Here is a 27955-nt window from a genome sequence, read left to right on the forward strand (position 1 = left end):
AGCCACACCTTGTTCCCTCCAGAGACCAAACACTCATTCCCTGTTGGACAGTGGAGACATAGAGGGTGTGGATTTGCCAGGATGCCTTCTCCCAACTCCTCATTCACCAAAAAGGCCTAATTCATCTCCTTCAGCATCGCCACAGCCCCCATCCAAATCCCCAGGGGGCAAAATCAAGGGACCCGTAAACTCCGACCTTCTCTCGTCTGAAGATGGTTGTCCTGAGGAATCCCCAGTCCCCCGAAGCCTCCACGCTTCCTCCAGTAATGGCATTTTTTTGCCCTCACTGCAGGACCAGCCTCCCCTGGCCTCTCACACTCCTTCACCTTCTCTCTCCTTCTCCATGTCTCTCTCCTCCTCACCATCCCGTTCCCCCTGTCAAGGCCCCCACCCATCCAGGCCTGGCAGCTGTGCCAGCAGAGGCCTGCTTCCCCCGCCTCCTTCCCAGGACACCCCTCCTCCCCCCTCCTCCCACTACTCAGCTCCCCCATCGCTCACATCCTCCCCTGGAGACCATCGGCTGAGGCCCTCCCCCTCCGTCCCTCTCGTATCCCCCACCGTCTTGGTCCATCCCTCCACCCTCTCCCTGCCCTTGTCTCTGGACTTTGTTAGTGCAAGGGGAAGGCAGGGAGATACCAAGACTCCATCTTGGTTTAAGTCACAGGTACACCACGAGGAGGCCAGACCTGTCACTCATCCCCAGGAGCTGGAGATGCAGGAGTGGGGATGGCAGGTGGAGGAGGGGAAGTCCTCCACAGAGCACATCAGCTTCATTGATGAGGAGGAGCCAGCGTTATGAACGGGTTAACACTGAGCAGAAGCAAGAGATGACAATAAAGTAGCAGATAATGAAAGAGATGGAAAAAACAGTACAACAGAGTCCAGATCAGGGAAAGTGACATCAAGATGACGGAATGGGAAACAGGCGGCTGGTCCATTTCACACAGGAAATGCTCAAAGGACAGACAGGTACACAGAAACACACCTGGACGCTGAGACGCAATGCCAGCTGTGAACACATCAGTGTGAAGGAGAACTTTTCTACACTGATGAACCACAGACTACAACAGCACAAATTGTCTTACAGTATCAACCCTCCAGTAGCTTCAGTCAATTCACGCAGCTTCTGGGACTCATAGGACCAGAGCACACCTTTTAAACCAGGTCCCACTGAACCTGAGGAGCCTAATATAGCTCTTTTCCAGCTGACTGAACGTACACTGCTACGTATATTGCTTTTTAAACCCAGTATGGATGTCTCCTCCTCTTCAAAGAGCAGGTACAAACACACATATCTCAGTGGGAGACATGTCTTTACCCAAGCCAGATAATCCCACGCCACTGCACTGGGACTGGGAATGTAAGGTCTTCATTCAGTCTCAGTCTCGTTACATCAGGTCCTCTCACCTGTTGAGCCAGTCTGCTTCATCTACAAGATCATTTTTAAAGGGATGTGTTATCTGCCTGTGGGCTGGTGACATCAAATCATCACGTGCCCACCATTCCAGGAAAAACTAAGATTTTTTTTAATTTGGTTTTAACTCTTGACAGAAATGTCCACATTTTCTTTCCCCATAAAAGAAGTTTGAAGTTCGCAGTCTCAGCAGTCGGGTTGTGTGCCAAAGACAAAAGCAAGATTTATGGAGTAAGTGGTGGGGAGGGGGGCAGGGGGACATCATAAACAGCACCAATATATCACTGTTCATCACCTTCATGACTGTTTACAACCAGCCTACCAGATTGTATAGCAGACTCCCACATCACTCCTGAGCTTTAGCCATCCAGCCATTCGTGCCTTCTCCATGTAAAGACATAAACCTCCCTTAAGTTCTTCACCTGTTAATTACAGGCAAGCATTTGGATCAAAATTTACATCGAAAGCCATCAGTGTCACCTACACAGAACACTCGCACCTTTTATCTAAAATGGAACCTAATTTATTTATTTATTCAGGCATGTATTTATTTATTTTTGTTGATGAAAGCGATGAAGAATATATTGCACGTCTGGGAGATTTAACAGAAACAGGCTGAGGAGGAAGGTTTACTATTTAAAGTGTAACCTTCGTAATTCTTATGTAGCACACTCATAAAGCATATCTTGAACACAAGCATAATTATCATCATCTACAACCCCTTTGCCAACCACTGAGCTACTCTGGTACAAGACTAACTAACCGTGAAAGTACAATACCCAGGCTGCATCACTCTGGAGGTCTCAGGACTCCTGGACATTTTTTTTCTCTTTGCTTTGGTGACGTGCTTTGTGCGCCACATAACTTGTAATATAGATTTCTGTCAGATTTCTGGTTTCTATTTTCTGTAACAGGAGCAGGGGGAGGGACGACCTGGACTGTTTACACGCTGAAATACAATTTACTGAGCAGAACTCCCATCGATGTCCGTGGAGCTCTGATTCCATGGGTTACTCTGGGGTTTGGGGTTTGGGGTTGGGGGTGGGGGGTGGGGTATTGGGTACGTTAAAGGGTTTTAAATCAAATGCATGCCACAGCTTTTTTTGCATGAGGAATGTGCCTGCTTTTGAGCTGTCGAGGGCCGAGGGCTGACGGGAGTTGACAAACTGCCTGCCCTGCTGGAGGCTGTTGGGTTTCAGATGTATTTTATTAAAGACTGCTGTTACATAAAAACTTTACCAGGATTACATACTGTACAACAATAAAGAAGTGTTGTTTTGTAAGATCTCAGACTCCTGTGCTAAAAGACCATTAGTCCCAGCTTGTGCCTCCCAAGTATTAGCATTACCGATGTTCTGCCAATATTTTCAGAATCGTTACAGTTAAACGACTCCAAATTCTCAAGTTGTCACTGCATTTCCTGTAGAGCTGCAATGATTGCCAGAATATTCATAATTGTTTTAGTCATTTTTTAAGCAAAAAATGTCAAATATTTGTGTTTTCTGCCTTTTTAAATTAGAGGATTTGATGCCTTTCTTATTCATGTGATTGTAAACTAAATATCTTTAGAGTTTGGACAAAACAATATTTTACAGACAAAGCGATCGATAGATTGTTGGTTTCAGTCCTAATTTCTTGATCCAGGTAGTTGGAAATGACCTGCCTTTGCTCTTTTTATAAAATCCAAAAATATGAATGCATTATTTATTATAAAATACTAAATACATAGAAATTAGCAATATACACAAATATAAGTACTTTTTTTTCATTTACCATATAAAATTAAGCAAAGACGAATGTAATTTCCACCAACCATCTTTGTGTGGTTGATTAGGAAACAGTGGGAAACAAGTTTAAAATCTTTTCTGTCGTGCGGCAAAAAACGATTGTTACAAGAGTTTTCTTCTACAGTTGTTTTTCAAATATCCCTGGGTATTTAGTGTTCTGAGAAATAAAAACCCTCTGTGACTGGAACTCAGTGGAACATGAGAGGCACAAACTTGGGCTAAGCAACAACTATGTGTGATACAAACTAAATAGTTTTTGCTAAACATTTTTGTTGAGTTTTTGCTGGAACTGTTTTAGAGAGGTGTTGATTCAATTTTGTCCATCCCATTTACATCGGTGAGGGTGGGCTAAGTAACACCTCAGTTCAGCTACACCACAAACTTCATCCTCAACAATCAACACCTCTGTAAAACACTTTCAGTCAGTGAACATTTCTCACAAATTAGAAGACAGACTGGTTTTTAAGGTGAAACAAAACTGTAACTGTAAATGCCTATTTTAACTACATGTCCACAGAAATAAGACACAACACAGAGGAAATCCTTCTTCAGGTCTGCATATATTTTCAATGGTAACATTCATTCTATCAGAGCTTCAGTAAGGTTTGAAATGTCAGGGAACAACACTCAAGAAATATCCTGATGGGGGAAGAAATAATATGATCGAGGGATGAAACACAATGTAGCACTTGATTCTGCTGCTGTGGATGCATTTCGTGCTCTTACCCTCCAGGGGCTCTTCTTGAATTCTTTCTACTTTATTCCTTGCATCTACTCTGTCCTCACTCTTTTCTCAAAGCACGTCAGAGGAAAGAAACTCAGGGGCTTGGGAATTTCATTTATCCCTTTTGACAAACACACGTAAAAGAGGGGCTGCTGAGAATGCAGAAACAGCAACAGGCATTAGGTCTTTAGCAGAGATGTGAGGATACATGCATCCTCTAATCTCTGGTGCTCTGTGTACTCATGCCTGTTAATTAGTAACTGGGCAGGTCAGAGTAAGCACTATCAACTACATTTCCCATTGGGATTATAAGGATTTTGGACAAAAGTGACAGGCTCCAGTGCACCACAACCGTGAAAATAAAAAGGGAAATCAGAGGAATTACATTTCTTTTCCTTATTCACCTCTATAGACCATGTTCAACGTCAGATACATCCTCGAATCAGACTGTGGTGGATTCATCTGTACTGTGTTCAGAATCATGGTTCAGAGAGGATGAATGAAAACAAACAGAGGGTCAGGGAAAATAAAAATCCAAAAATATATATTTATGTTTATATTTATATATATTTATATATTTACGAGGTATGTATCCACAAAAAAAGAAAACACCCAAAATTTCAAAATAGGCAGTCTGTGTTTTTTTCCAAATGTGTCCTTACTTGCGATGCCTCAAGGAAACATTAATATTAATAGTAATATCATTAGTTAAAAATTAAAAAAATAAAACAGGGAACCTTTGCTGTCCAACAGCCGTGCTCTTGTGTCAAACCTCGTAGTCCGGTTCTCTGAGACCTGAATCTCCACGATCAGGACTCCAAAAGCACAGAGGTGGCGGCGCGGGTGTCCAGCTGCTGAAATTCCAAAGAAAGAGGAAAAAAAAATATGCAAATCTTGAATCACAAAGTCCAAAAAGGAAAAATTTCACTTTGTCCTTGAAGGAAGAAGAAGAGGAAAAAAGAAAAACAGGTGAAACCCTCCCAACCGTTGATTTCCCAACAGCCACGGTCTCAGAGTCTCCAAGCTGAGGTTTGGAGTGAGCAAAACATTTGAGGTGGTGGTATTGGGAGGTGGGTGGGAGGGTGTAGGGAGGACAGCCACAGGTCCAAAAAAAGGTGTCTTTGTGCAACAAAACAAGCCTCAAGATTAAACAAAACAAGAAACAAAAGAACCAATGGCAGGTGTCCCTCCCGACGATTGTTAGTTAGGCTGGCAGTAGAAGATGTCTCCCCTCTGTGGTCATGCTAGGTACTGCTGCATCGCCGTCTTCGCCCTGAGAGAGACACACAGTTAGTCCACTCAGCTCAGCAGCTTTAGTAGGTGTTCAATGAAGATGCTCTGTGTTTTACGATTTGCTATTCTGGCCCACCTGTCACTGAGGTTGGGGTCAGAGGCCTGGGTGAGTTTGTGCAGGATGTCCACAAAGCCCATCTCCCTCAGCTTGTCCTGACGCTCCTGAGAACCTGGTAATACATGAGAAAGCAGAGAGGGAAATTAATCCATTACAACATCTACGATTCCATTTCAGCTGTGTGCTAATTGAAATGAACAAGGTCAGGAGGTCAGTCTCTCTCTCAAAAGGACAGAAATGGCTTTGCCATTTAATCACAATCACATTATCCATGTGTTTTGTAGAAAAGAGCTCACAGACCAGGCAACACTGCCTGTCTGGCCTCTGTGGACACGGAACATCTTGGTTTTCATTTTGCCGCCCATGTTAACAGGTTAGGGCAGACACACGCCCCCCCCACCTCACTGATCTGTTGATGGTCATGCTGACATCACACCAGCAAGAGCAGTAGTTTTCAATGTTTTCTCTCTCTCTCTCTCCCTCTCTTTTTCTGTCTCTGTCTCTCTCACTCTCTCTTGCTCTGTAAACCGGTTAATTGAAGAATTGCAGCAACTATTGCATATGTGATGTGTTGACGTGAAGTTCAGCTGGAGTGGTAAATACTGTAGAGCTGAAAGGATTAGTGAAATTAATTAATCTACAGAAAAACAATATATTTATATAATACTATATTATATATAACTGATATCAATTAATCGTCAGTTACTTTTTCAAGCAAAAACCGTGACATAAATGCTACAGATTCTTTTATTCCAGCTTCTGAAATGGCAGATATTTTGCTTCTGTCATAGATAATACTAAATAAATACTGTGGGTTTTGGACATTTGAACCTTGTTAAGTTGTGATTGGCATTTTTCCCACAATTTTTTGACATTTCACTGACCAAACAATTAATTGAAAATATATTCTGCAGATTGATTGATGGTAAAAATATCTGTTATTTGCAGCACTAAAACATTGCACTGAGCAACATGGATCGCCCAGTGTTTTCACTGTAATGTGAATACGCCTTCAGAGCTACATCTCAGCAGAAATGACAAAATGTCAGCTTTTCTCACATCCCTCTCCCTCTTCTCTCTGAACCCTGGATCCTTTCCTAATTCCTCCTTTTACTTGTGTAGTTAGTGTGTCACTTACCGTCCTCCTCATTCCAGATTAGGTTTGAGATGCAGAAGGTGGCAGCAAGCTGCAGTTTCACATTCGAATGCCCCTGTGGGAAGAAGCAAAAGTCAGAAATATTACAAGTAAGTGAAAAACAGAACAAAAAAACATAGGTAACACAGCCTCAATAAAATGTCTGGCTACCAAGAAGAGAACAATCAACAGTGTAGTCTTCATACTGCTGCAAAAACATCAAACATTTAATCTGATAAACAGAACAAGGGTGAACTTCAGATGATGATATTATACACAGTACCATGTAGTATTTGATTTTCTGAAGCATGTCGTCATTCGTCATGATGAGTTCCTTGGCTGTGTTGCCATCGGCTATGTTGGCTAAGATGCACAGCGTCTGACAGATAAGAAAAGTTGTGTTACATCAGCACTGTTACTTGAACATTTTGTTCTTTGTGATTCAGAAAAAAAGCCTCTCTAATGTACTTCCAGTTCTACAAATACCACTGGTACAACTGATTACAGACTGATCTCAGGCAGATGTTTTGTCATTATGTCTGTGAAATGTTAAAACTAGTCTGCAATGTGGATTTAAAACCATTTGTAAGCATGAATCAACGGGAGAGCCAACCTGTTCTTTGACCTCTATACTGTGCTCTGCTTCCAGGATGAGGGTCACTGCCTGCATGATCTGCTTCCCATGAGAACTCATGATCTGGTCAATGTGCTGATGATATGACAAGTCATGAGTGGAGAGAAAGCAGGAGAGAATCAGTATGCATGCTGTATTTTAGATTTCCTGGGGAACATATGCAAATTCAGCACATGCTGGGTCAAGTGTATTCATATCCACACAGAAGGTAAGAAAGTATGAGGCATTCAAGGTTGGTGCTAAGGTGAGTTACTCCACGTTTACTCTGACACGTCATAAAAACTCTCAGGGGAATCTGTGACCGCAGTACTGAACAGAACAGTCCAAGAAGCAACCTGCAAACCAGGAAAGTCTACGTATATTCTGTGGCCACTTTATTAGATACACCTCTACAATCCAATGCAATCCAGTCCAACAGCTCTGCCATAAATTATGCTTTTATGATGATTATACATTTTCAGTTTTTATTGACAGGTAATCTTTCTACTTCATCCTTATTATTAAGGTTGTACTGGAAAGGTTTTCTAATGTTAACATCCCTAATCTATGTAAAGATAGTGGACAAAATATTAGTAACACGTTACAGTATTATGTTATTGCAGTTTACGTTCGCCAGCATATACCAACTTTTGGGTAGTATAACTACAGTTGTCTGCTGGATGAAAACAGCACTGGGCAAACATCCAGTGGAAAATATGCAAAAAAGGGTCTAACATTGTGTGACTGGTAAAATACCAAGACAAGTCAAAGGATAACTCCACTATTTTTGAACCTGGGTCTTGGGTGAAAAATGATTCATAGGGACAACAATCATTGGAACTGGTGCAGTTTTGAGCAAGAATGGTGCATCTGACAACCGTAAACAGCTGCTGCTGTAAACAAATGATTGTTATTATAAGTCTCTGACAACATTATGGATAGGATCATTTTTTGTTTAACCAGAAACACTGCTATATTATCACTACCAGACTCCACTGACAAAAACAGTAATTTTACTGAACACAGGAGCTGCTGGAATACCACTGCCTCAGTCAGTTACTTTGTGTTACTGTGTGACTTAGTGGTGGAGGAAATATTCAGAGAGTTTATGTAAGTAAGGGAGACAGTGTTATTTCAACAGCCCCTGTGTTCTGCAAGGCAAACTGAATCCTATCCATAACATTGTCAGACACAAGCACTCTGGATGATTTTTGTCCTAATTTATCATTTGCACCCAAAAACATGGGGAAAATAAGTTCCAGGTTCAAAAATACCAGAGATGTCCTTTTTAAATATAAACTAATATCGTGCAGAAGTTTGGCTCTGCTGTTGACGATGAGAGATCCACTGAGTGTTTGGTCATGTGACTGGGCTCAACTCTGTATATTAGCATTTAGCACAACTCGGACACGTCAAAGCAGACATCCCTCAAGGTGTTCAGTCGTGCTGACTATTAACTGAGATATGCTTGTTGGATAACATTTGTGTTTTGTTTAAAACGTACGTATGATAGTTGTTCTATGTAGCCTGAATTCTGAACTGCCAAAAAAAGTCTAGCATAAACTCTGGATGCAGTCCAGTACAACCACTATGTAGAGTCGTCACCTCTCTGGCAATGTCGACAAAAAAGTTTTGTAAAACATACAAAACAGCTGTTCTGCTGGATGTCATGAGACTAGGGATGCTCCGATACCACTTTTTTTCACACCGATACGATACCGATACCTGGATCTGAGTACTTGCCCATACCAAGTACCGATACGAGTACTTGTTAATGCCATTACACTTCGTACATTTACTTGAAAACGTGTTTTATTTTCATCAGATATTGTTTCATTCTCTTTTACTCAAACAGAAGTACTGTTAAAGTACTGTTATTGACATTTTAGCATTCAACTGCATCTTTTTTTAACAAACAGAATATCTTCAAGGCAGGAGTAGGCTAAGGCGGAATGTTTAAAATGTCCAACTATTTTCCTGCCACAGCATCAGCCACGCTCCTCTGTGCTAAAAGCCTCTCATTAACAGCCAGCTGGAGGGTGTGTGTGACACACGGCAGGCTCGGGAGTCCAGCGTCACTCATGGCTTTGATCATGTTTTTCGCATTACCACATAGCACAACATGAACAGAACTTTTAGGGACGCCCCCATGTCTGAAGCATGTCATCAAACACACCTGCAACGGCTTGGCTGGTGTGTGAACCCCTAAATTGTTTTGCATGCAGGACGACTCTTCGCGGAGTAAAATCCTCATCAATCTGCTGTGCAGTTAAACTGATGAGGGACACCGGGCTAACGCTGCTCCTCCAAATATCAGTGGTGAAGCTGAGGGCCTGAAATGTCTTGCAACAGGCTGCGGATGTGCCTCTTCACAAAGTCGTGTAGCTTTGGCAACACTGTGTCAGTGATGTGGTGTCGGGTAGGGATCTCATACCTCGGCTCCAGTACGCTGAGAAGATGTCTAAATCCTATATTATCAACAACCGACAATGGCTGGTCATCAAGAGCAATGTACTGGGTCAGAGCCTCTGTTATTTTCACTGTGCATGGATTGTCTCTTAACATCTTCTCCCTCTTCTCCAGAGTTTGCTGCGAAGTTGATTGTTGCTGTTTGCCATTATTAGCAAACGCTTTGAACTCGGCATCGTGTTGGTTTTTTAGATGCATGATCAGATTGCTTGTGTTGAAAGTTCTTGCTTTCGTCCCTCTTCTTGACAGCTTTGCAGAGCAGAATTTGCAGTCCGCTTTACTTTAGTCACCATCATCCACTGTGAAATACCTCCACACCGCCGACATTGCTCCTCCATGCTCTCACTTAGCACCTGACCGCCCAACGTCACACTGCCGTAAAGTGGTATCGGAACACTTTTACAAGTACGAGTACAGGAACAGGGTATTGGACCCGATACTTGATACTGGTATTGGTATCGGTGCATCCCTACATGAGACTGTACAGGTGTACCTAAAAGGCAGGCCAGTGAGTGTATGAACACGTCATAGCAATGAAACAGTAGTGTTACTTCTACTGTAGGTGTTTTCTGTGCACACACTACAACATTTTTCATGAGATGGATTTGGACAATACCACTGGGCCTGTCACTGACTATAGTTATACACTGTAAATACAGGTGTAAAGAGATTATGGTAAACTAGGGAAAAAAGCTTTTACTTCACTAAGTTTCTCATCATGCTTGTGTTTGTGTCTCACCGGGCGTGTTGAAAGCAGATTACGCAGCAAACCAAGGGTCTTCATCAGCACATTGGTGTCGGGGTCCGACAGCAGACGGAACAACTGCTCTGTACCCAAACACCGAACAATCTCCACCTTCACCTTCTGATCAGCCTGGAATGCCATGTTCTTAACACACAGAAGTTTTGTATTGAATTGATTATCTGAGCTATCACAGCTTTATATGCACTACTTTAACCATGATGCAGTGGATAGTGAGCATTAGATCATAGGTGATTTATTATCTTAACTTTCACAGTCTTTGGAACAAAGTCACAAGTGATTCAATTCAATTTGTTGGTCAAATACTGCTTTCAAGTGTAAAAGAAGGCTGTCATGATGAGACTTAAAAATCCTCTTCTTACCATCAGGGCCCAGATCCCATTGACCCTCAGTGCAGGACTGTCACTCTGAGTCAGACTGCATAGTAATTCGATCACCCCTGACTCCAGGATGGGCTGCAGACAAACAAACTGGAGTCAATATTAAACCTGCCATAACTGATTTCTTTTGGCCACTTGAGGGCAATGGAAACACATTTTGAACACAACGCTGACATAACCATTATCTTTTGACTTGATATGATGAACTTGTTAGCAAACAGTTGTTTATTTACAAACTCATCAGTTACAGAGCATTTGGCTCCATTCATTAGATATGTGTCACTGTCTGTTTTTGGTCTTTATCACGTCCTGAGGGAAATATCTGGCTGTTGAGCTGCTAAATGTTCCACTGTGATCACCAGCTGCTCTCTAACTGTGTCTGTCTGCTGTTTGCTTCTGAGCAGGTAGTGGGCAGTGGCTTTTTACAGCATTTTTCTGAATACAGTTGCCTGCTATGGCCAAAAATAGAGCTATAAGAGTAGTGAGAGTGAATCAGAACAGTAAAGTTGTGGTCCGGACAGATAAACAATGAGCTGAAACTCAGTATAAAGCTCTGTAAAGCTGAAGGGAGCTGCAGAATGAAGTGATTCATGACTTCAAGTGACTGCTTCCACTTTGTCACACTGTTGTCATTTGATAAATTGTTATTATCAAAGCACTGATTACAGCCACTTTAAAGAAATACACTCAAAATCTCATTATGTCCAAGTGTGAGAAAATGTGAGGATGTACCTCTTTGCTGGGTGAGAACTCCAGCAGTAAATTGCATAGTGTAGAGGAGGCCATGACCAGGACTTCATCTGGGGCGTTCTGCAACAGCTACACACAACAGAAACACACCAAGTTATTCAATATTCATTATTTATTTTCACATTCACACACATGACCTCACACAACCTGATGGTACTTGACAAAAAATGAGACAAGTATCCTAGTACAATTTCTTCCCCTACAAGGATGTGCAGTGATGTGCTTTGCTGCAAGCACTCAGTAAAACGTCATCACTGAACTTCCTTCAAACTCCACTGACCTTCATGAGAGGTTTCCACACTGCGTGGTCATGGAAGCTGGTTCTCAGCTGCTGCACCGATCGTGAAAGACTGTGAAGACACCTGGACAAAGAAAAAAAAAGAGGAGAGCAGAGTTTAATCCAAATCCTAGTCTATTTAGACCTCTCGTTACAAACTGTAAACAAATACATCCAGTTTTATGATGCATTTCAGACAGTAAAAGTTAAATGTAAATACAAAGCTCATCAAATTTTGTAGAACGTAACTTAATTTTCACATATAGAGGGACTAAAGGGAAATGACAAGTCATATCAGCATCAGTGTGTCATCACTGGGGTGGGAAGATGAGGAGCGAAGGTCATAGAGACTCGCTTCACACTGTACCTGACAGCTGCCAAGCGAACTTTAATGCTGGATTCAGATAGGCCACTGACTATCCTGTCCATCATGTTCTCTGTCTCAGTGATCTGAGGGAAAAAAGATACGAGGAAGGGGGATGGGTAAGAGAAGAAGTACGTATGCAGTGCAATATGCTTTACTGTCCGCTTAGGGAAATGTTTCTTGAGCTAGTGTGGCAGCATTTAACAAATGCCATTGTAGATTTTACAAACAGAGTACATAGGCATGTGACAAGTCAACCACATACTATTATTCATACGCTCAAGTGCTGTTAGGAAAAACTCTGGAGCTTTAAAATTATATATGCAAAATTATATATGCAGACAAAAACACAACAAAGGTAAGGTCACCTTTTTGCGGATGTCCTCATCGTTAGAGCCTAGTGAGGCGTAAAGTTTGAAAGCAGCTTGTCTCAACTCATGTGCATGTTTCAGGTCATGGTCCAGCTGCAAATGACAGAAGTGGTGCATAAGATCAACAAGGGCCAGAACTTTTTGAACTTTAAGAGAAACAGTTAATAAAAAATTATCAAAGTTCATAAAAAAAGAGTCACACATTTTAGAGGTTGAGTTTTCAGTCTCAAATACATTTTTATACATTCAATGCATTCATCATTATACTCACTGGCATCACTTATTAGTTGCTGGGAAATATAAGCAGCAATTCTGCAAACACAGCTAAAAACTACACCAAGCAGTAGAGCCAAATCCAGTTAAAGCTAGATGGTGAGATAGCTGGCCTTGGCTAAAGCTGAAATTACTCACTGTTTCCCCTTATCTGCTTCCTGTAATTGAAATATATGAACGTTAACGAACTACTATCTTGGGTATTTAGTTTGTTATACAACATTAATATAGGTAGTAGCTAAATGTAGTCATGGACAATAAAAAAGCTACTATAGTCTTGCTAAGAGGTAACTAGCCTAGCATGGCAGAGCAACAGTGCTGTAGCTGCTATCTCAGCTTGTGACACACTTTGGTGAGACCAAAACTTTTAATTCTAATTAAACTCATTACATTGATTTCAAGGTTTATCATTAATCCATGGTAGATAGGAAAGCTACATGTACACATTTTACCTGATCAACCTAACTGAACATAAAAAACCCTTTTCTAAACTTTCTCAGCTTTTCTGTAGTTACTGCTGTCTGCCTGTGTCGTGCAGTACTGAGGATTACTGGGTCATAGCTGATTATAGTAGCAGGCTAACTAGACTGGCCAAAGTGCCGTCTGGAAGTCCAAGCTAAGTGATATTTAGTTTTAGGGATTTAAATGTTGGTTGTTTGGGCCACCACTGATCCAGACTGAAAATTTGTACAGAAATTCACGGTCCCCTGTGGATGAATCCTACTGACTAATCCTCTTACTTTTTCCATGGTGCCATGCTGAGGTTGACTAGGTGATTTAAGAGAAATGTCTCAACAAATGTTGGATGGATTAACATGATATCTGCTACAGAAACTCAGGACTACCTCAGCATGAACTGTAATCACTTGCCTATCACCATCAAGTCAAATTTTTAATTTGTCCGATACTCGTGCTCCTGACACTGTGACGTTCCCATCAGCTTCAGCTGTAGTTTGTGTTTATTGCTAATTAGCAAATGTTAGCCTGTTAACACACCAAACTAAGATGGTAAACACTGAACATATTAAACATCAGCATGTTAGCATTGTCACTGTGAGCATGTTAACATGCTGATATTAGTGCTCAAAACACAGCTTCGTAATGCTGCTGGCATGGCTTGTTAGTCTTACACTTACACAACACTTACTTTTAACTTCCGGTAAACACCTGCCCCCCTTTACCTCTGTAAAATAATGAAAAGGGCCCATCCAGGCCCACAGACTCACCCTCTTGATGTCAGTGATGGCAGACACAGAGCTGGGGTATTTAAAGTAGTCAGCCAGCATGGCCACCAAGTGGTCAGTGGTGCTGGCGATTCTCTGCAGCTCGACGTCAGGCTCCATCAGGTAGGCCAGCGTCTCAGCACCCTCTACCCTTTCCTCAAGCAAATGCTCTTTACTGCACATCCGCACCAGGCACGGCAGTGTCTGGAAGAAAAATAGAAAGTATGTTAAGTGCCACTGATATAATTTCACAATAATAATAATGATGATGATAAACAGAAGGCAGAGGTCTCAGGAAACCTCACCTTTAGGACTATGCAGCTGTCGTCTGTCCTGATGGCACCAGCTCGACACATGTACGTTAAACTAGGACAGAGGGAGAAGAGGTCGCATTTGTAGAAAACGTATATGGGGAATAAATATATTATTAAAGAATAATAGTTAATATAGGCTTAGGTCACTCACCATTTGGCTGCTGTTAGCTGCATTTCAATGGGTTGATCCCTTTGCATCATTCTGACAAATACCTGAGAAAGCAGCTCCCCATCCACCAACACTGGAAACAAAAAATGTGGATAAATAGGTTGAAAAATGAAGCTTATATAAAGAGAGAGGAGAAGAGAAGAGAAGAGAAGAGATTTCCTCACCATTCACCAGTGTCATGGAGACCTGAGTGTTCTCATAGGCCAGGACTGAGAAACACTTTAATGCCTGCATCCGGACCTGGAGAGGCAATGAGTTTGGAAGAAGAGAATGATAAAAGAGGTAACCTTATATGGTCCAATGGGGTAAATACAATGTATACACTCATGGAGGGCGAGCCATATACCTTATAAGAGGGTGAGATAAGCAGAGGGGCAATGTTCTGTATGGCGCCATGGTTGAAAAGAACCGTTTGGTGCTCTGGGGTCTGCAGACAATAAACATCCAATCAATAATGACTCCTGGTCTGGCTACAAGTGTGCTGGACTCCACTGTGTTTGTGTGTGACCAAATACCAACAAATACCTTACAACAGTGGGAGAAGATCTGTGTGATGTACTCCTGGGTTCTCTGTGAGCGACTCAGTAGAGACATTAGATGGGGAATCACAGTGGGGTCCTTAAAAAAAACCCACACACATTAATCAATATTTGTGATATCATCACTGAAACCAATTTGTGTGTGTAGTAGCCCATCTAAGATGTAAACTTGTTTCCTCTTTTATCTCACTGCTTTTGTTTCACAGCCTGCATGTTTAATGAATGAGTCTTAGCAAACTAGTGGCCAAAAATTAACTGATGCAGCTTTAAATTTGTATTGTTACACTGTACACTCCATAGTTTAATCTAAACATTTCAGTTTGTCCAGGCATTGTGTTTTGTGCACAAGAGGTTACATGTATGTTGAACTACAGTGTGTGTGCAGCAGGCAGAACATGTAAGTGACAACTTACAGTATAGAGCAGCTGCACAGGGGTGACTGGACTGATGAAAACAGTTCTGAGGCATCGAAGACAAGCTTCAATGAAGATCAGGTCTGGACACAGGAGACCTGTGAGCACAAAACAGAACTGCTGTTGAGATCTGTGTCTTCAAGCATGTCACTAAGACAGTCGTCCTCTGCGGTAAGTTTATTTGCATGCGTGAGAATGTGTCTGTGCCCCAACCTTGAAGAAGGGCAGGGATGATGTGACAGTCCACCAGGGACTTGATGTTGTTCTCAGTGCCCATGGCGAGGCTGCCCAGCACCACAGCACACTCAGTCCGAAGCTCCAGACTGGACGAGCTCTGCTGGAGCAGGTATAGTAACCTGGAGCCAATGGACACACACACACACAAAAGCAAGGTCACTGTAAAGGTGCTGATAGGTTGTGCTGAGAAGTTCTTGGTAGTAAGTTATATTCTTGTAACATTTACAGTATTTTTTTTATTCTGTCGCTAAATAAAAGTTTGTGTTGCTGTGACAATAACATTTTCATGGATGGATGGATAAAAATTTGTTTCTATTCATCCATATTTCTAGTATGTATTATGTGTGCCTTTAGAATACAGACATATTTTACATACAACAAAGATACATTTGTACAGAATACAAACAATAGTGCTTAATGAGATAGAAGGGGAGAAAATTCTACTCAAACGTCCCTTTTCCTATAAGTGTACCAACATTCAGATGGGTATGGAGTAAAAATGGGTTAAAAGGGTGACCAGGCTCATATGCCAGACTGCAATAGAAGTGAGCTCTGTTATTGAGATTTGAGAGGCTTGGGGTTGGGAGGTCAACAATTCTGGAAGCAGTGATATGAAGAGGGACAACTTGTCCTTGTTAGAGACAGAGCATGGTGAGAAAACATGGGGAGCAATATGCCTTGTTGACTTTACATAAGCATGTCCATCTCAAGTGCACCTGAATAAAAGGTTTAAAGGTCAGAAAGTGAGGAGTATCTGTCCTGATGGGTTTTATGACTGAGTTTTCTAAAAAGTTTTCCCTTCAGTTAGCATCAATTCCTCAAGCAATGTGTAAAGAGGTTCTCTCTGGCACTCTTCCTATGACTTTGAGACAGGCCTCTATCTATCTGCTGGAAAAGAGGGATAAAGAGTCACTGTTTCATTCATCATCTTGCTGTATCTCTTTCAGAGTATGACAGATATTGTTTTGGCCCAATCAAACTGGAATTATTCAAGGCTGTTGCTCTTACTTAAATCTATGAAAATTATTCAGTGTTGTTCAATCTGCCCAGTTGAAATGCCCAGAGGCAGTGATTTCACTTCATGCTGAGAAGGCCTTTGATCGGGTTCTCCCTCCAAACTTTTGTCTTTAAACACGAATGCATTCACTGGGTTAAATTGCTTTATTCATCCCCCATTGCAGCTGTAATCTCCAGTAACACTCAATCTGATTACTTCCTCAAATGAAGGGGGACAGGACAGAGGTGCCCACTTTCCCCTCTTACGCTATCTACTGAGCCCCTAGCAATAACAGTGCAACTCTGGAAGGACTTTTAAGGTTTCAAGTTAAGACTAAAGTTTCTCCTTACGCAGATGAGCTGCTTTTGTATGTCTCTAATCTGGCTTTATCACTCCCCTGCAGTCTAGATATATATTAATTTATATATAAATTAAATTTACAGAGGAGCAAACTTTACCTTCAAATTCTGAAGTAAATGCTCTTCCTTGTAGCTTTTCCTGTTTAAAATGGTCTGAGATGGTTTTAAATACTAAAGGGCTTTGAGGTCACTCACTCTTTCAACACAAAAAATGTCACTGCTCTTCTTAATAAGCATAAACATGATATGAATCATTGGGCCTCTTCTTTTCTATCATCAGTAATAGAATCTCTTCCAAAATATCCCCATCCTTATTAAAAAATCTATATCTTTTAAAAGCACTTTACAATAACATTGTTCTTTTCATATGGGACAATAAATCTAGTTAAATTAACAAGACCCATCTCCATAGACCAAAGAGTTCAGGAGGTCAGACACTACCTAATTTCTTTTTTTATTATTATTGTAACATTCCCACATTAACAGATTTATTCAGAGACAAACCAATTGTAGGAAAGGCAGACTGGGTTCAGTAAGAGCTCTTGTCATGTCAATACCACTTGGGCTGAGTGATTTGTACTGCCTTACCCCCTCTTAGAAATAATTTGAGTTCTAATTTAACAGTTAATCACTCAATAAGAATATGGGCCCAGGTGTATCAAATCACATGTTCATTCCCTTCTGCACGGACCCTACATTTACTTTATGGTTTCATAAAGGGATTAAACCAATCCACAGTCTATACATACAAAACATATTTGCATCTTTCAAACAGTTGTCCAAAATCTATGGTTTATCTAAGAACCATTTGTTATCTACAGATCAGGAGCTTCATGCAAAAAACATTCATTCTAGCCCATAAAATCACACATTGACCATATCATTGTATTGAACTCGTAAATGACTGACATCTCAGATTAGGAGCTCATTAATGACATCAATACACACTGTAAAATATATAAAATATCTACTGAATAGTGCAAAAAAGTGTTGCTTCTTCCCTTCCCATCTTTTGGGATAAAAACTTTGAAAATAAATAAAAGGAATAAAGGAAGTTTTTCCTTGCCACTGTCTCCTAGTGCTGCTCATGGTGGGATTTGTTGGGTCTCTCTCTGTAAACACCTATTTTAAAGAGTACAGTCTAGACCTGCTCTATATGAAAAGTGCCTTGAGATGACTGTTGTTGTGATATGGCGCTATATAAATAAAACTGAATTGAATTGAAATTGAATTGAAAATAAGATAAAATATATTTACAGAAATAGAAACAGAAAACGAGTGTGTGGAATAGAAAGAGAGACAAAGTGGTGAGAGGTAGAAAGGTGTGCAGAGACATACCTCGGTACAGCTCCGAGGACAATCAGATTAGCCTTCTGCTTGTTGTTACCTATGACGGCATTCTTCATGTCACTGTGAAGTCAGACATGGGGACACAGATGAGAGGTAATGTATTTGAAGCAATGGCGACAAATGTACTTTGCTAGCATAACAAACTTTTAAGAATTGATATTATAATGTTTTAGGCCCACAACATACAGCATAATTCTTTCAAAATCACAGTGTAGCCGTGTACATTCACACAGCACTTTATTAGGAACAGAATACTAATACTGGCTAGTTAATTCCTTTGATCTCAGAGCATCCTCAGTTCTTCATTGAATGGATTCCACAAGATGTTGTTCCTTTGAGACTCTGGTCCATGTTCACATGATTGCAACACAGCATTTCTGCAGGTTTGTCAGCTTCACATATTCATGCAGCCAGTCTTCTGTTCTACCACATCCCAAAGGTGTTCAACTGGATTCAGATCTGGTGACTGGGGAGGCTTGAGACAACTTTTGCTTTGTGACATGGAGTGTTATCATGCTGGAAGTGACCATTAGAAGATGTTAACTGTGGGATGAACATGGTCAGCGACAATATTCAGATAGGCTGTGGCTTTCAAACCATGATTGGTATTAAGTGGCCCAAATTGTGCCCAGAAACATTCCCCACACCATTACACCACCACCAGTAGTGGACTGTTGACACAAGACAGGTTACGCCCATGCATTCATGCCGTTGATGCCAAATTCTGACCCTTCCATCCATATTTGTCTGACCAGGCCACGTTTTTTCCAGTCTTCAACTGTCTAGTTTTAGTGATCCTGTAACTGCTGCAGCCTCAGATTTCTGTTCTTGGCTGACAGGAGTGTAACCCAATGTGGTCCTCTGCTGTTGTAGCCCGTCAGCCTAAAGGTTGGCCGTGTCGTTCCTTCTGAGATGCTTCTCTGCTCACCACAGTTGTTACTGTAGCCTTTCTGTCAGCTCCAACCAGTCTGGTTCTCCTCTGACCTCTGTCATCAGAAGCCTTTTCCAGTAATCATGCCAAGGTCAATGCCACGGAGATCAAATTTTGTCCATGTTCTGATGTTTGATGTGAATATTAACTGAAGCTCCATGCACTGCTGCCAAATGATTTGCTGACTGAATGACTGCATGAATAATCAGGTGCACAGGTGTTCCTAATAAAGTGCTTAATAAGTTTTCTTTCAGTATGTTGTGGTACTGACTGACTGGATTACAGTGTACATTATGGCCTATAATCTAAAGCATTAATATTGATGTCCTTTTCCAGCAGGTCAGAAAAGAATTTTGTTCTAAAGCATATTAAGTTTCATTCAAGCTGTATTTCACCCAGTGGTGTCTCTTGATGACAAAAGTTTAGCTACTAGTAATCAGACTGTACAGGCCATGAGCTAGATCATCTAATAAATTATAAAGAGACCAGACAGACAAGAGGTCAGTCTGACCGACATTTCTAAATGGGAACAGAGATGATTTACATCAAGCAGATGTGCAACATATTCTTGTAGGGTCACAGAATGAGCCTGTTCACTGCATTTTTCCATGCAGCCTTTCCCCTGCTCTGCAAGTGCCCCAGATGATATCAAATAGCAGGTGAGTGAGGCTAGTGGAAAAGTACAGCTGTAGCAGGCAGTCAAGTCAGTCAGGTGCTCGGCTAGCAGAGTGGTACAAGCCGTAACCAGAGCTAGTCTCCTCAGAAGTTAAAAATAACAATGTAATAGTCAGAGTCCAGGTCACTGCAGTCGAGACAGAGAGTGAGAGTGAGAGAGGCGGAGAAAGAGAGATATGAAGTCACAGTGGACAGTCAAATGCATTTTTAAATAGACCACAGAGGTCATGCTGCTAAAGGGACATCACCATCAGTAATGTTTACATAAGGTCTATGTAGATAGATAGATAGATACTTTATTAATCTGAACGGGAAATTCACAGTTCCAGCAGCATCGACAGACTTAAGATAAAAGGTTGAAGGCATGCAATAAATACTGGGAATAGTCGAAGACATGTAATAAATACTGGGAATGTGCGATATGTGCGATATTCAAAGAGGCATTTTTATTAGCAATTTTTAATCAAAAGCTGTAAAAGACATTTTGGAAAAAAACAGTTACTTGATTTACAGGGGGAGTGTGTCCTTTATTCAACCAGTGCATTTCACCACAGAATCTTCATCAGTGTTCATAAAAAAAAAAAGAGAAGAAATCTCGAGAAACTGGCTGAATAAAGTCCACACTCTTCCAGTAAGCTGGTTGATGAAATAGCAAAAGGACAGGTTATAGAGGAACAGCAAAGGAATTAGTTCAAACTCTGTGTCCCCTCCTGCGCCAAGGAAGACAACATACACAAATTAAATGCTGGTGGACTTACATGACTCCCTGCAGCACTTTCTGTGGGTCGGGGTCGAACAGTCTGTCAACATAATGGCGACTAGTGGCAGTGACTTCCTGCATGAATACAAATATAACAGACACATTAGTAACAAAATCAACTGACATTTTCCTAAGGAGCTAAGGCTACATGTACCTTGCTCAGTTTCTCTAGCATACACACACACACACACGTAAACACACACAGAACAGAAAATAACAAATATAATGTACAGATTTTAGCATACTTTATGAGATTTTCATCTTTTTACATTTTAAGGTCACCTTAACAGCAAAGTTAAGTTAAAAAGCTGAGCGATGACAGACTATATGCTTTTAATAATTAGGATTATTTCTCACTGGAATATCAAGCTCTCCAAATATTAGGAAAACAGCAAGTAAATACAAATCCAATCACTGATTTTGGATACTTTAACTAAAAACTTTAAATTGCTTCCCAACACTGATAGACCCATAGTTGTACACACGGACACATACAACAGCATCCATGGCACCAGGACTCTTTAAAAGCTGTTACATATGGCACCCAATGGCTGCATGTGACACCAGAAACTTTGTTTATATCACTGACAACTTTGACCAGAACTTTCCACATGACCCCAGGGGAGTAACCCTCACCCAGCTGACAACACGCTGATACTGCTGGCTTCGGGTGCCAATATGGTTCTGGCGAAGTGTTCAGCACATTCTGTACCTGCATAAACCTGCCTTTACAAATCTGTATAGAAAACAACTTTGATATGCACAAGTTATATTTAGCTTAGATGTTTATCAGACAAACACAATACCAACAACAGCAAGGCTGCTCATGTTCAAAAATGTAAAAATGGCCTAAGCTACAATAATATCTTAGAGGGTCTGTGACAGTCTTCTTTCTGCATGGACCTAACGTGGGGGCGTTTCACTATTGCAATCCTGAGTAAGCTCGTTATCGCTGTCAGTTTAATGCTAACTTTAGCCAAGATACACCTGGCAGCCACTGTCACCTGCTAGAACACATTACACAACCATTACTAACGATCTGCTAGACTTTCGGCTGCTGACAGAGCTGATTTTACCATGTGAAAACTCCTAGAGGTAGGCAACCAGTGAGTAGTGTTAGCTTCGCTAGCTTAATCGTACGCTAGTGGTTAGCTAACGTTAGCTAACAACGTTAAGTTTCCCATTGTAATTAGCCAGGTACAGCGATTACGGGAAAGAAACATCGGATGGTTGGAATAAAAAGCTTAGTCCTGCAACTGATTTTCCACTCTGCATTATGCTCTCTGTGAATGTGTTTGGATTATTTCACTACGAACAGTGGTGACAGCACTGCCACTTAGCAGTTAGCTGCTAACTCATTCCAAGTGACACTGACAGCTACTTCGTTCGTTTGATTTGGTTTACTTAACAAACCGACGGGACGAACGGGCATTAGCCACGTTCACCCCTTCCTACGATCAGAACGTTCCCGCCCGTCCGGGCAAAGTCAGGATAAAAATCGTTCTCACCAACAGCTACGTAGGCGCACCGCTCCAGTGCTACATGTTGCAAAGCCTTTAACTTAGCTTGCAGGCTAACAGAAGACATAAACCTTTACAGTTTGACTGACCAAGTGATATTAACCACTCCCTGCTGGAGTGAGCGTCCTGTTAATCTCACAATGCGACTTGAAACTTTGTAAGTGACACTCACAGACAGCACACTGATGCGGAGAGGGGCCTCCAACAAGCACGCCATCTCTCTTCCCCCGATCGAGCGCCCCAATCGGCGCAGCACTCTGCAGACACTCCGCCCCCCAGAGCAGCTGTGAGCGGCTTTTAAAAAGTAACTGCGGCTCAGTCACGCAGCTCTTCGCTAGTGCTATGACACAAAGAGGCGACTATATTCCGTCACGGGCTGAGCTGTAATCACCAGCAGCAGATATACAACAAAAAACAACAGCGCTAACTTGGCGAGCTGTCTGACAGACCGTAGATTTGTCAAGGAGGTAAATTTTGTTTATAAACGTGACGTAGGTGACTTCTCCTTGAGTTAGTTTCGACACAATAACTTGACCCTTGCGAACTACGTAAACGGATACAAAAATAAACGTAAAATAAATAATATCTTTATGTCATGGATAAATGATAAACCCCCCAATATCATATAATACCCCTTTGTCACCTTAGTATTTTCATTCATACGAGCTGTCTTTTTACACCCTTTGCATTGTAGTATTGATATGCTTTTCCATTACATATTTTAACTGTCACTGTTGTTACTCTTATTGATTGCGTGGACCAATGTTATACTGAGTTGTTAATCCTGTGAATTTACCATAGACTGTATATATACTATACAGAAATATATTTATAATTATAAGAAGAAGAAGAAGAAGAAGGAGAAGGAGAAAGGACGAAACTCAGAAACATATCATAGGGTGGGGAAATAAACCACGCTGCATGTTTCAGATGCAGCTTTTAATCATACATTTACTACACAATACGTAGACGCAAATGAAAGTTAATTTAATTACACTTGGTTTGAATCTGCTGCCGATGGTCAGAAATGCTTTTGCTTAGGTTGGTGACGTGCGGCGCATGCGCTGTGGGCGAGAGACGCGAGGTGGGAAAATTCATTCTCCAGTGTCTGTGCGAACCTACAACATAAACATGATTTTCAGAAACAGCTTGTAAGTTTACGGCGCATAAAACCGGACAGATACGCTCCTCAGTTCCCCATTCATCACCGTAAGTGTTTAGTTTGTTAGCCTGTTTTGTTGTGTTATGTTTTTAAGAGACTTAAGCTCTAGTGTTTGCTCTCGGGTCGTTGTAACACGATGTAACGTTGTGGTCTAATATATTAGCCTAGCTTGCTATCGCATGTTTTGCTTTGTTGCTGATTTTAGCAGTTAAGTTGCAAAGAATGAGTTGTACATAGTCTGTACCTGATCACACGGAATAGACTTAATACAGCAAAGGGCCTGTTGACATATATTAGCGAAGTAGCAGCAGCCCCATGTGTCAGAGAAATAAAATACTCTGGTAGCACTTTGTTGTGCAAGTTTTCAAAGCAACTGGAAGTAAACAAGAGCCGCCAAAAGACCCAGAACGACCTAATATCAGCCGCACCACTGAATATTTAATGTGTGTGTTGTCCAGGTTAGCTTGTGTTCGGTTTCGTTTCTTAGTGTAATTTACCACATTTCATTCACGACTGATACTGAACGAAATGAAAAGAATGGCATCGCCAGTAAATAAAATTTGTTTGGTTGTTCCCCTACTGATCACTAAAAGATTATCCCAAACAGCATCTGTGTGTGTGGCGGCTGACAGCCCATAGGGGAACACAGTATGCACACCAGCCCTCACTCTGTATGTGATTTTTCTCTGGGGATCTGCAGCGTACCTGTTTGTGCAGCATGAAGATTGCAGTAGAAGGCTGTTGCCATGGGGAGCTGGACAAGATCTACGAGACCATCAGCTATCTGGAGAAAAAGGAGGGGGTGAAGGTGGACCTGCTTCTGTGCTGTGGAGACTTCCAAGCAGTGCGGAATGAAGGAGACATGAAGTGCATGGCAGTACCAGCCAAGTACAGGATGATGCAGACCTTTTACAAGTCAGTTCTTTGTCAGTTTCTATGTTTTCAACAAGTGCAAGATAAGAGCAACAGCATTTAAAACTGTAACTTTACTGTCTGCTGCAGATACTATTCTGGAGAGAAGAAAGCACCAGTCCTCACCATCTTCATTGGAGGGAACCACGAGGCTTCCAACCACCTGCAGGAGCTTCCTTATGGAGGCTGGGTGGCACCGAACATTTATTATCTGGGTAGGGATTAGCAGATAAATAAGTGATTATTCAGTGTGACTGCCTGTCTGATAATTCCCAGGCTTGACTTTACTCTGTGTCCTTAGGTTATGCCGGTGTTATTCGCTACAAAGGGATTAGAATTGGTGGCTTATCTGGAATATTCAAATCACGTGACTATAGAAAAGGTGAGTTTTTGGACTGTCAGATTGATTGTGAGGTAATGCACACTATGCAATGTGTTTACAAGGAATATGTTCTCCCTAAGGTCACCATGAATTCCCTCCATACAACCCTGACACTCTCCGAAGTGTATATCACATCCGAAATATTGAGGTGTTCAAATTAAAACAGGTAAATATCACAGGTTCAGCTGGTTCTCTTGTACACAGCTCAAAAGATGTCTTCTTATTTATCTAACAGTGTATTTTGATTCATAAACCTTTATTTCCATTAAGATCCAGATGCCCATAGACATTTTCATGAGCCATGACTGGCCTCGTGGAATCTACTACTATGGAAGTACAGGGGAACTGCTGCGAAAGAAGAAGTTTCTGCGTCAGGAGGTGGAGTCAAACACCCTGGGAAGTCCTGCTGCTGAGGAGCTCCTGGCTCATCTCCAGCCCAGCTACTGGTTCTCTGCACATCTTCATGTGAAATTTGCTGCCATTATGCAGCATCCGGTGAGAGTGACAGATTTTCTGCCGCACATTTTAGAGTTTTAATAATTCTGAGCATCAATCCTCTAATGCACTACACCAACTAAGTGAATTCTCTTGTCCTTAGCCTAAAGGTAATGCTGCCCCACGTGTAACCAAATTCCTGTCTCTGGATAAATGTTTGCCCTATAGGGAATTCTTACAGGTGAGAGGATGTTTCTGTTCAGATATACAGAGATCAAGTCTAGTCTAAGGCAGAGATGATAGTTCTAAGCAATGATTTATATATATTTGTGTTGCAGATTGTGGATGTTCCAGAGAGACTGGGTTCATCTGAGGGTCTGGAGTATGATCCAGAGTGGCTTGCTATTCTGAAGGCCACAAACAGTCTACAGAGGACAACCCCTCACCCCTGGAACCCCCCAGAGAATAATGGCCTGCACGAACGGTACACACATGATCAGATTTACAGTTTTATGTAAACGTTTGGCCTCCTCTGGGCTGACTGCATATTTTGTTCTTGAGCCTTTCTTTTAAGCACTGTTTTGAAAATTGTAACTGTATCATGTGCAAAGTTTGGGCGCCTTACTAAGTCAGTGCTCAATGACCCCCCCTCTGGGTTTTTGTAGCTGCTAAGAATCTTTCTATTTTTGATTTAGGAATTTTCACTGTCTCTTCCTGCAGGTCAGTTCAACTTCTGAGATATTTTTAGGCTGTCTTGCACACATCTTGTGTTTCTTGAAGTAGTTTGTGGTGGATTTTGAGGTCTCCTTTGGATCATTGTCCTGTTGTAGAAACCAGCCTCTTTTCAGTTTCACTTTGTTGTCTGACTCCTGACATTTGCATTGAAAATAACAGTGCCCCTTTGAAGAAAGTATAATTTTTAACATCTGTTTGCTGCAGCAGTTATATTTACTTGTTTTCACCTCAGAAATCACCAAAAAATGTAATTTGCCCAGGGGTGCCCAAAGTTTTGCAAACAGCTGTAAAACTACAGGTAGATACATTGGAGTTTGAATATATTCAATGAAACTTTATGCAGTGAGTGAATTGTTACCCCATAGGAGGGAATCTTATACGTGCATCATACTGTTACAAGTGCACTGTACTCTCTTGGAGAGGTCGGATACATTTTTATATTCTAGTTAATAATTGTTGTGGTTTAAAAAAAAGTTCTTCCAAAAAGTTTTTAGGGTTAAAGCTTTTTCTCTTTTTCATTTTCAGTTTACGACCTTATGAGACAAAACTAGCTAGAAACAGATGATGTTCAGGAATGGTGCTAAAGAAACATAAAAACTGTGGATTGAATCGTCAGTAAATTGACTAGTTTCTGATAATTCCTTCAACATAATGTTGTAACGTAATGTAATGAGCTGTTTGACTTACAGTTTTAGTTCATGCCGTCTTCTATGATGTGACTGTCTTTATCAATCAGGTGGGACTTCAGAGCTTCAGAAGCAGCTATGATGCAGGTGGTGGAGGACCTCAGCGGTGAACTTGCCATTCCAGACAACTTTAGCCGGACTGTGCCACCCTTTGACCCCAACAAGCCCCAGCCCCATGCCGCCCCCAGCTACAACACCAACCCTCAGACAACTGAGCTCTGTGCCACATTAGGTCTGACAGACATCTATGCCCAGGCTGGGCAGGGAGGTGACGAGCTGGGGAGAGTTCAGGGCAGCACTGGAGGGGAGGAGGATGATGATGAAGATGGGAATAGTGTGGGAAGTGTGGATGAGCCCAGCGAGTATCCAACTGACACGTCAGGACTGTCGAGTTCGTTTAATCCTGATGAGATCACTATAGAGGATGAGTGGGAGGAAGAGGAAGAGGAGGGAAAAGAAGAAGAGTCAAAAGCAGCAGTGACAGGAGATAAGCTCCCCGTAGGCGAAATCCACACCCCCAGCCGTATGGTTCTTCCAGAGCCCAAATCTGATGTCTCACCCACTCACCTGCCCCACCTAATGAACCTGCCACCTCCATGCCACTCCACCCCAGCAGCAGCAGCAGTGCCCTCTCTCTCTGGAGCAGAAAGGGAGGGACTTTGTGAGGGCGGGGACGAGGATGCCTCAGCCACACGCATCTTAAAACGTACCAGCGATGAGACCGGGGATCCTGGCAGCAGAGGCACGACTCCCAGAATCAAACGCAGGAACCAGGTTATCTACACAACAGTGGAGGATGAAGAGTGTGAGGATTAGTGGTCAGGGTGAGATAAGGCAAATGGTGAGGACTCATTCCATGCCATTTGTCACAGGGTGTACAAGTCTCAATTAGTTTATATTGATTTGTAAAACTTGCCATTAATTTATGCTTTTTTATATCGCTTCCAACATGAGCTGTACAAGGTAGAGTCTGTACATGACAAAGGAGTGTTAGTTTCTCAATTCAGTTTCTACAGAAAGGTAATTACAGCCATGAGAATTTTTCTTTGTTAAAATGTGGTCACCTTTTTTATATATTTTAATCAAACCAAGAAAATTTTAGAGAACAGATTTTTGAGTTCTGTTAATTTTTTTTTTTTTTTACATGTCACTTCAAGACAATAGCGCTGATTAAAGAGGCTGGAAAATTGAAATAACCTTTTTTTAAAAAAATAATAAATGCCATTATACACCATTGTACAGCCACTTGGCAAAAACAGGGACTAATCTTGTCACACTTATCTGAGGTGAAAGAAAAGTAATCAGCATTCTGCACTCAAAGCGCCATTCACAGCTTTATTGAACACTATACATACTGTGGGTGCTGATGAAAAATCAAGTCTTGTTTTAATGACCTGTCATCTTAATTGCACAGAACACTGAACCTACTTGTGATCACTGAAGAATGAATAAATGAATGCAATTTATTTTATATAACGAGCTGAT

At 41.5% G+C, this 27955-nt stretch overlaps 3 protein-coding genes across 7 annotated transcripts in view; 2 read left to right on the forward strand and 1 right to left on the reverse strand.

Moving 5' to 3' along the window:
• Positions 1-2699, forward strand: part of kcnh3 (potassium voltage-gated channel, subfamily H (eag-related), member 3) — a 126236-nt gene extending 123537 nt beyond the window's left edge. The window contains 1 exon segment of the mRNA XM_018704372.2: positions 2-2699. Within this exon segment, the coding sequence (XP_018559888.1) occupies positions 2-799 (798 nt within the window). The 3' untranslated portion in view covers positions 800-2699.
• A 1043-nt stretch (positions 2700-3742) lies between these two features.
• On the reverse strand, positions 3743-22635 carry armc8 (armadillo repeat containing 8). Of its 3 annotated transcripts, none has more exons than XM_018704376.2 (22): positions 22331-22635; positions 20637-20713; positions 18261-18332; positions 15543-15685; positions 15330-15427; positions 14903-14995; positions 14724-14804; positions 14542-14617; positions 14360-14450; positions 14200-14260; positions 13898-14098; positions 12396-12491; positions 12031-12113; positions 11667-11748; positions 11369-11455; positions 10619-10711; positions 10233-10382; positions 7025-7120; positions 6695-6790; positions 6415-6487; positions 5295-5388; positions 3743-5198 (listed from the first exon to the last, which is right to left on the reverse strand). In XM_018704376.2, the coding sequence occupies exons 1-22, from the start codon at positions 22373-22375 to the stop codon at positions 5165-5167; spliced, it is 2022 nt and encodes a 673-aa protein (XP_018559892.1). In that variant the 5' UTR covers positions 22376-22635; the 3' UTR covers positions 3743-5164. The 3 variants fall into 3 exon arrangements, with proteins under 3 accessions (XP_018559892.1, XP_050933170.1, XP_050933192.1); XM_051077213.1 differs by lacking the exon at positions 22331-22635 and adding an exon at positions 21134-21183; XM_051077235.1 differs by lacking the exon at positions 22331-22635 and adding an exon at positions 20996-21014.
• dbr1 (debranching RNA lariats 1) lies at positions 21466-27949 on the forward strand. 3 transcript variants are annotated; one of them, XM_018704380.2, is made up of 9 exons: positions 21466-21575; positions 24021-24235; positions 24323-24447; positions 24534-24614; positions 24695-24780; positions 24885-25109; positions 25213-25290; positions 25388-25533; positions 26521-27949. In XM_018704380.2, the coding sequence occupies exons 2-9, from the start codon at positions 24039-24041 to the stop codon at positions 27284-27286; spliced, it is 1704 nt and encodes a 567-aa protein (XP_018559896.1). In that variant the 5' UTR covers positions 21466-21575; positions 24021-24038; the 3' UTR covers positions 27287-27949. The 3 variants fall into 3 exon arrangements, with proteins under 3 accessions (XP_018559896.1, XP_018559895.1, XP_018559894.1); XM_018704379.2 differs by lacking the exon at positions 21466-21575 and adding an exon at positions 21582-21733; XM_018704378.2 differs by lacking the exon at positions 21466-21575 and adding an exon at positions 23201-23367.
• Positions 27950-27955: the final 6 nt, after the last annotated feature.

Source organism: Lates calcarifer, linkage group LG1, assembly GCF_001640805.2.
Source record: "Lates calcarifer isolate ASB-BC8 linkage group LG1, TLL_Latcal_v3, whole genome shotgun sequence".
NCBI lineage: Eukaryota > Metazoa > Chordata > Actinopteri > Centropomidae > Lates > Lates calcarifer.

What these genes read in the sequence shown, in the direction of transcription:
- armc8 (XM_018704376.2), bottom strand. Translation starts at nt 22,375, where the DNA reads ATGGCGTGCTTGTTGGAGGCCCCTCTCCGCATCAGTGTGCTGTCT. An exon ending in GTCCTCGGAGCTGTACCGAG is followed by an intron (nt 15,686 to 18,260) that starts GTATGTCTCTGC and finishes CATTGGCTCCAG; the next exon opens with GTTACTATACCTGCTCCAGC. An exon ending in ACAGCTGCATAGTCCTAAAG is followed by an intron (nt 14,099 to 14,199) that starts GTGAGGTTTCCT and finishes TTTTTCTTCCAG; the next exon opens with ACACTGCCGTGCCTGGTGCG.
- dbr1 (XM_018704380.2), top strand. Translation starts at nt 24,039, where the DNA reads ATGAAGATTGCAGTAGAAGGCTGTTGCCATGGGGAGCTGGACAAGATC. An exon ending in ACCGAACATTTATTATCTGG is followed by an intron (nt 24,448 to 24,533) that starts GTAGGGATTAGC and finishes CTGTGTCCTTAG; the next exon opens with GTTATGCCGGTGTTATTCGC. An exon ending in CTGCCATTATGCAGCATCCG is followed by an intron (nt 25,110 to 25,212) that starts GTGAGAGTGACA and finishes TCTTGTCCTTAG; the next exon opens with CCTAAAGGTAATGCTGCCCC.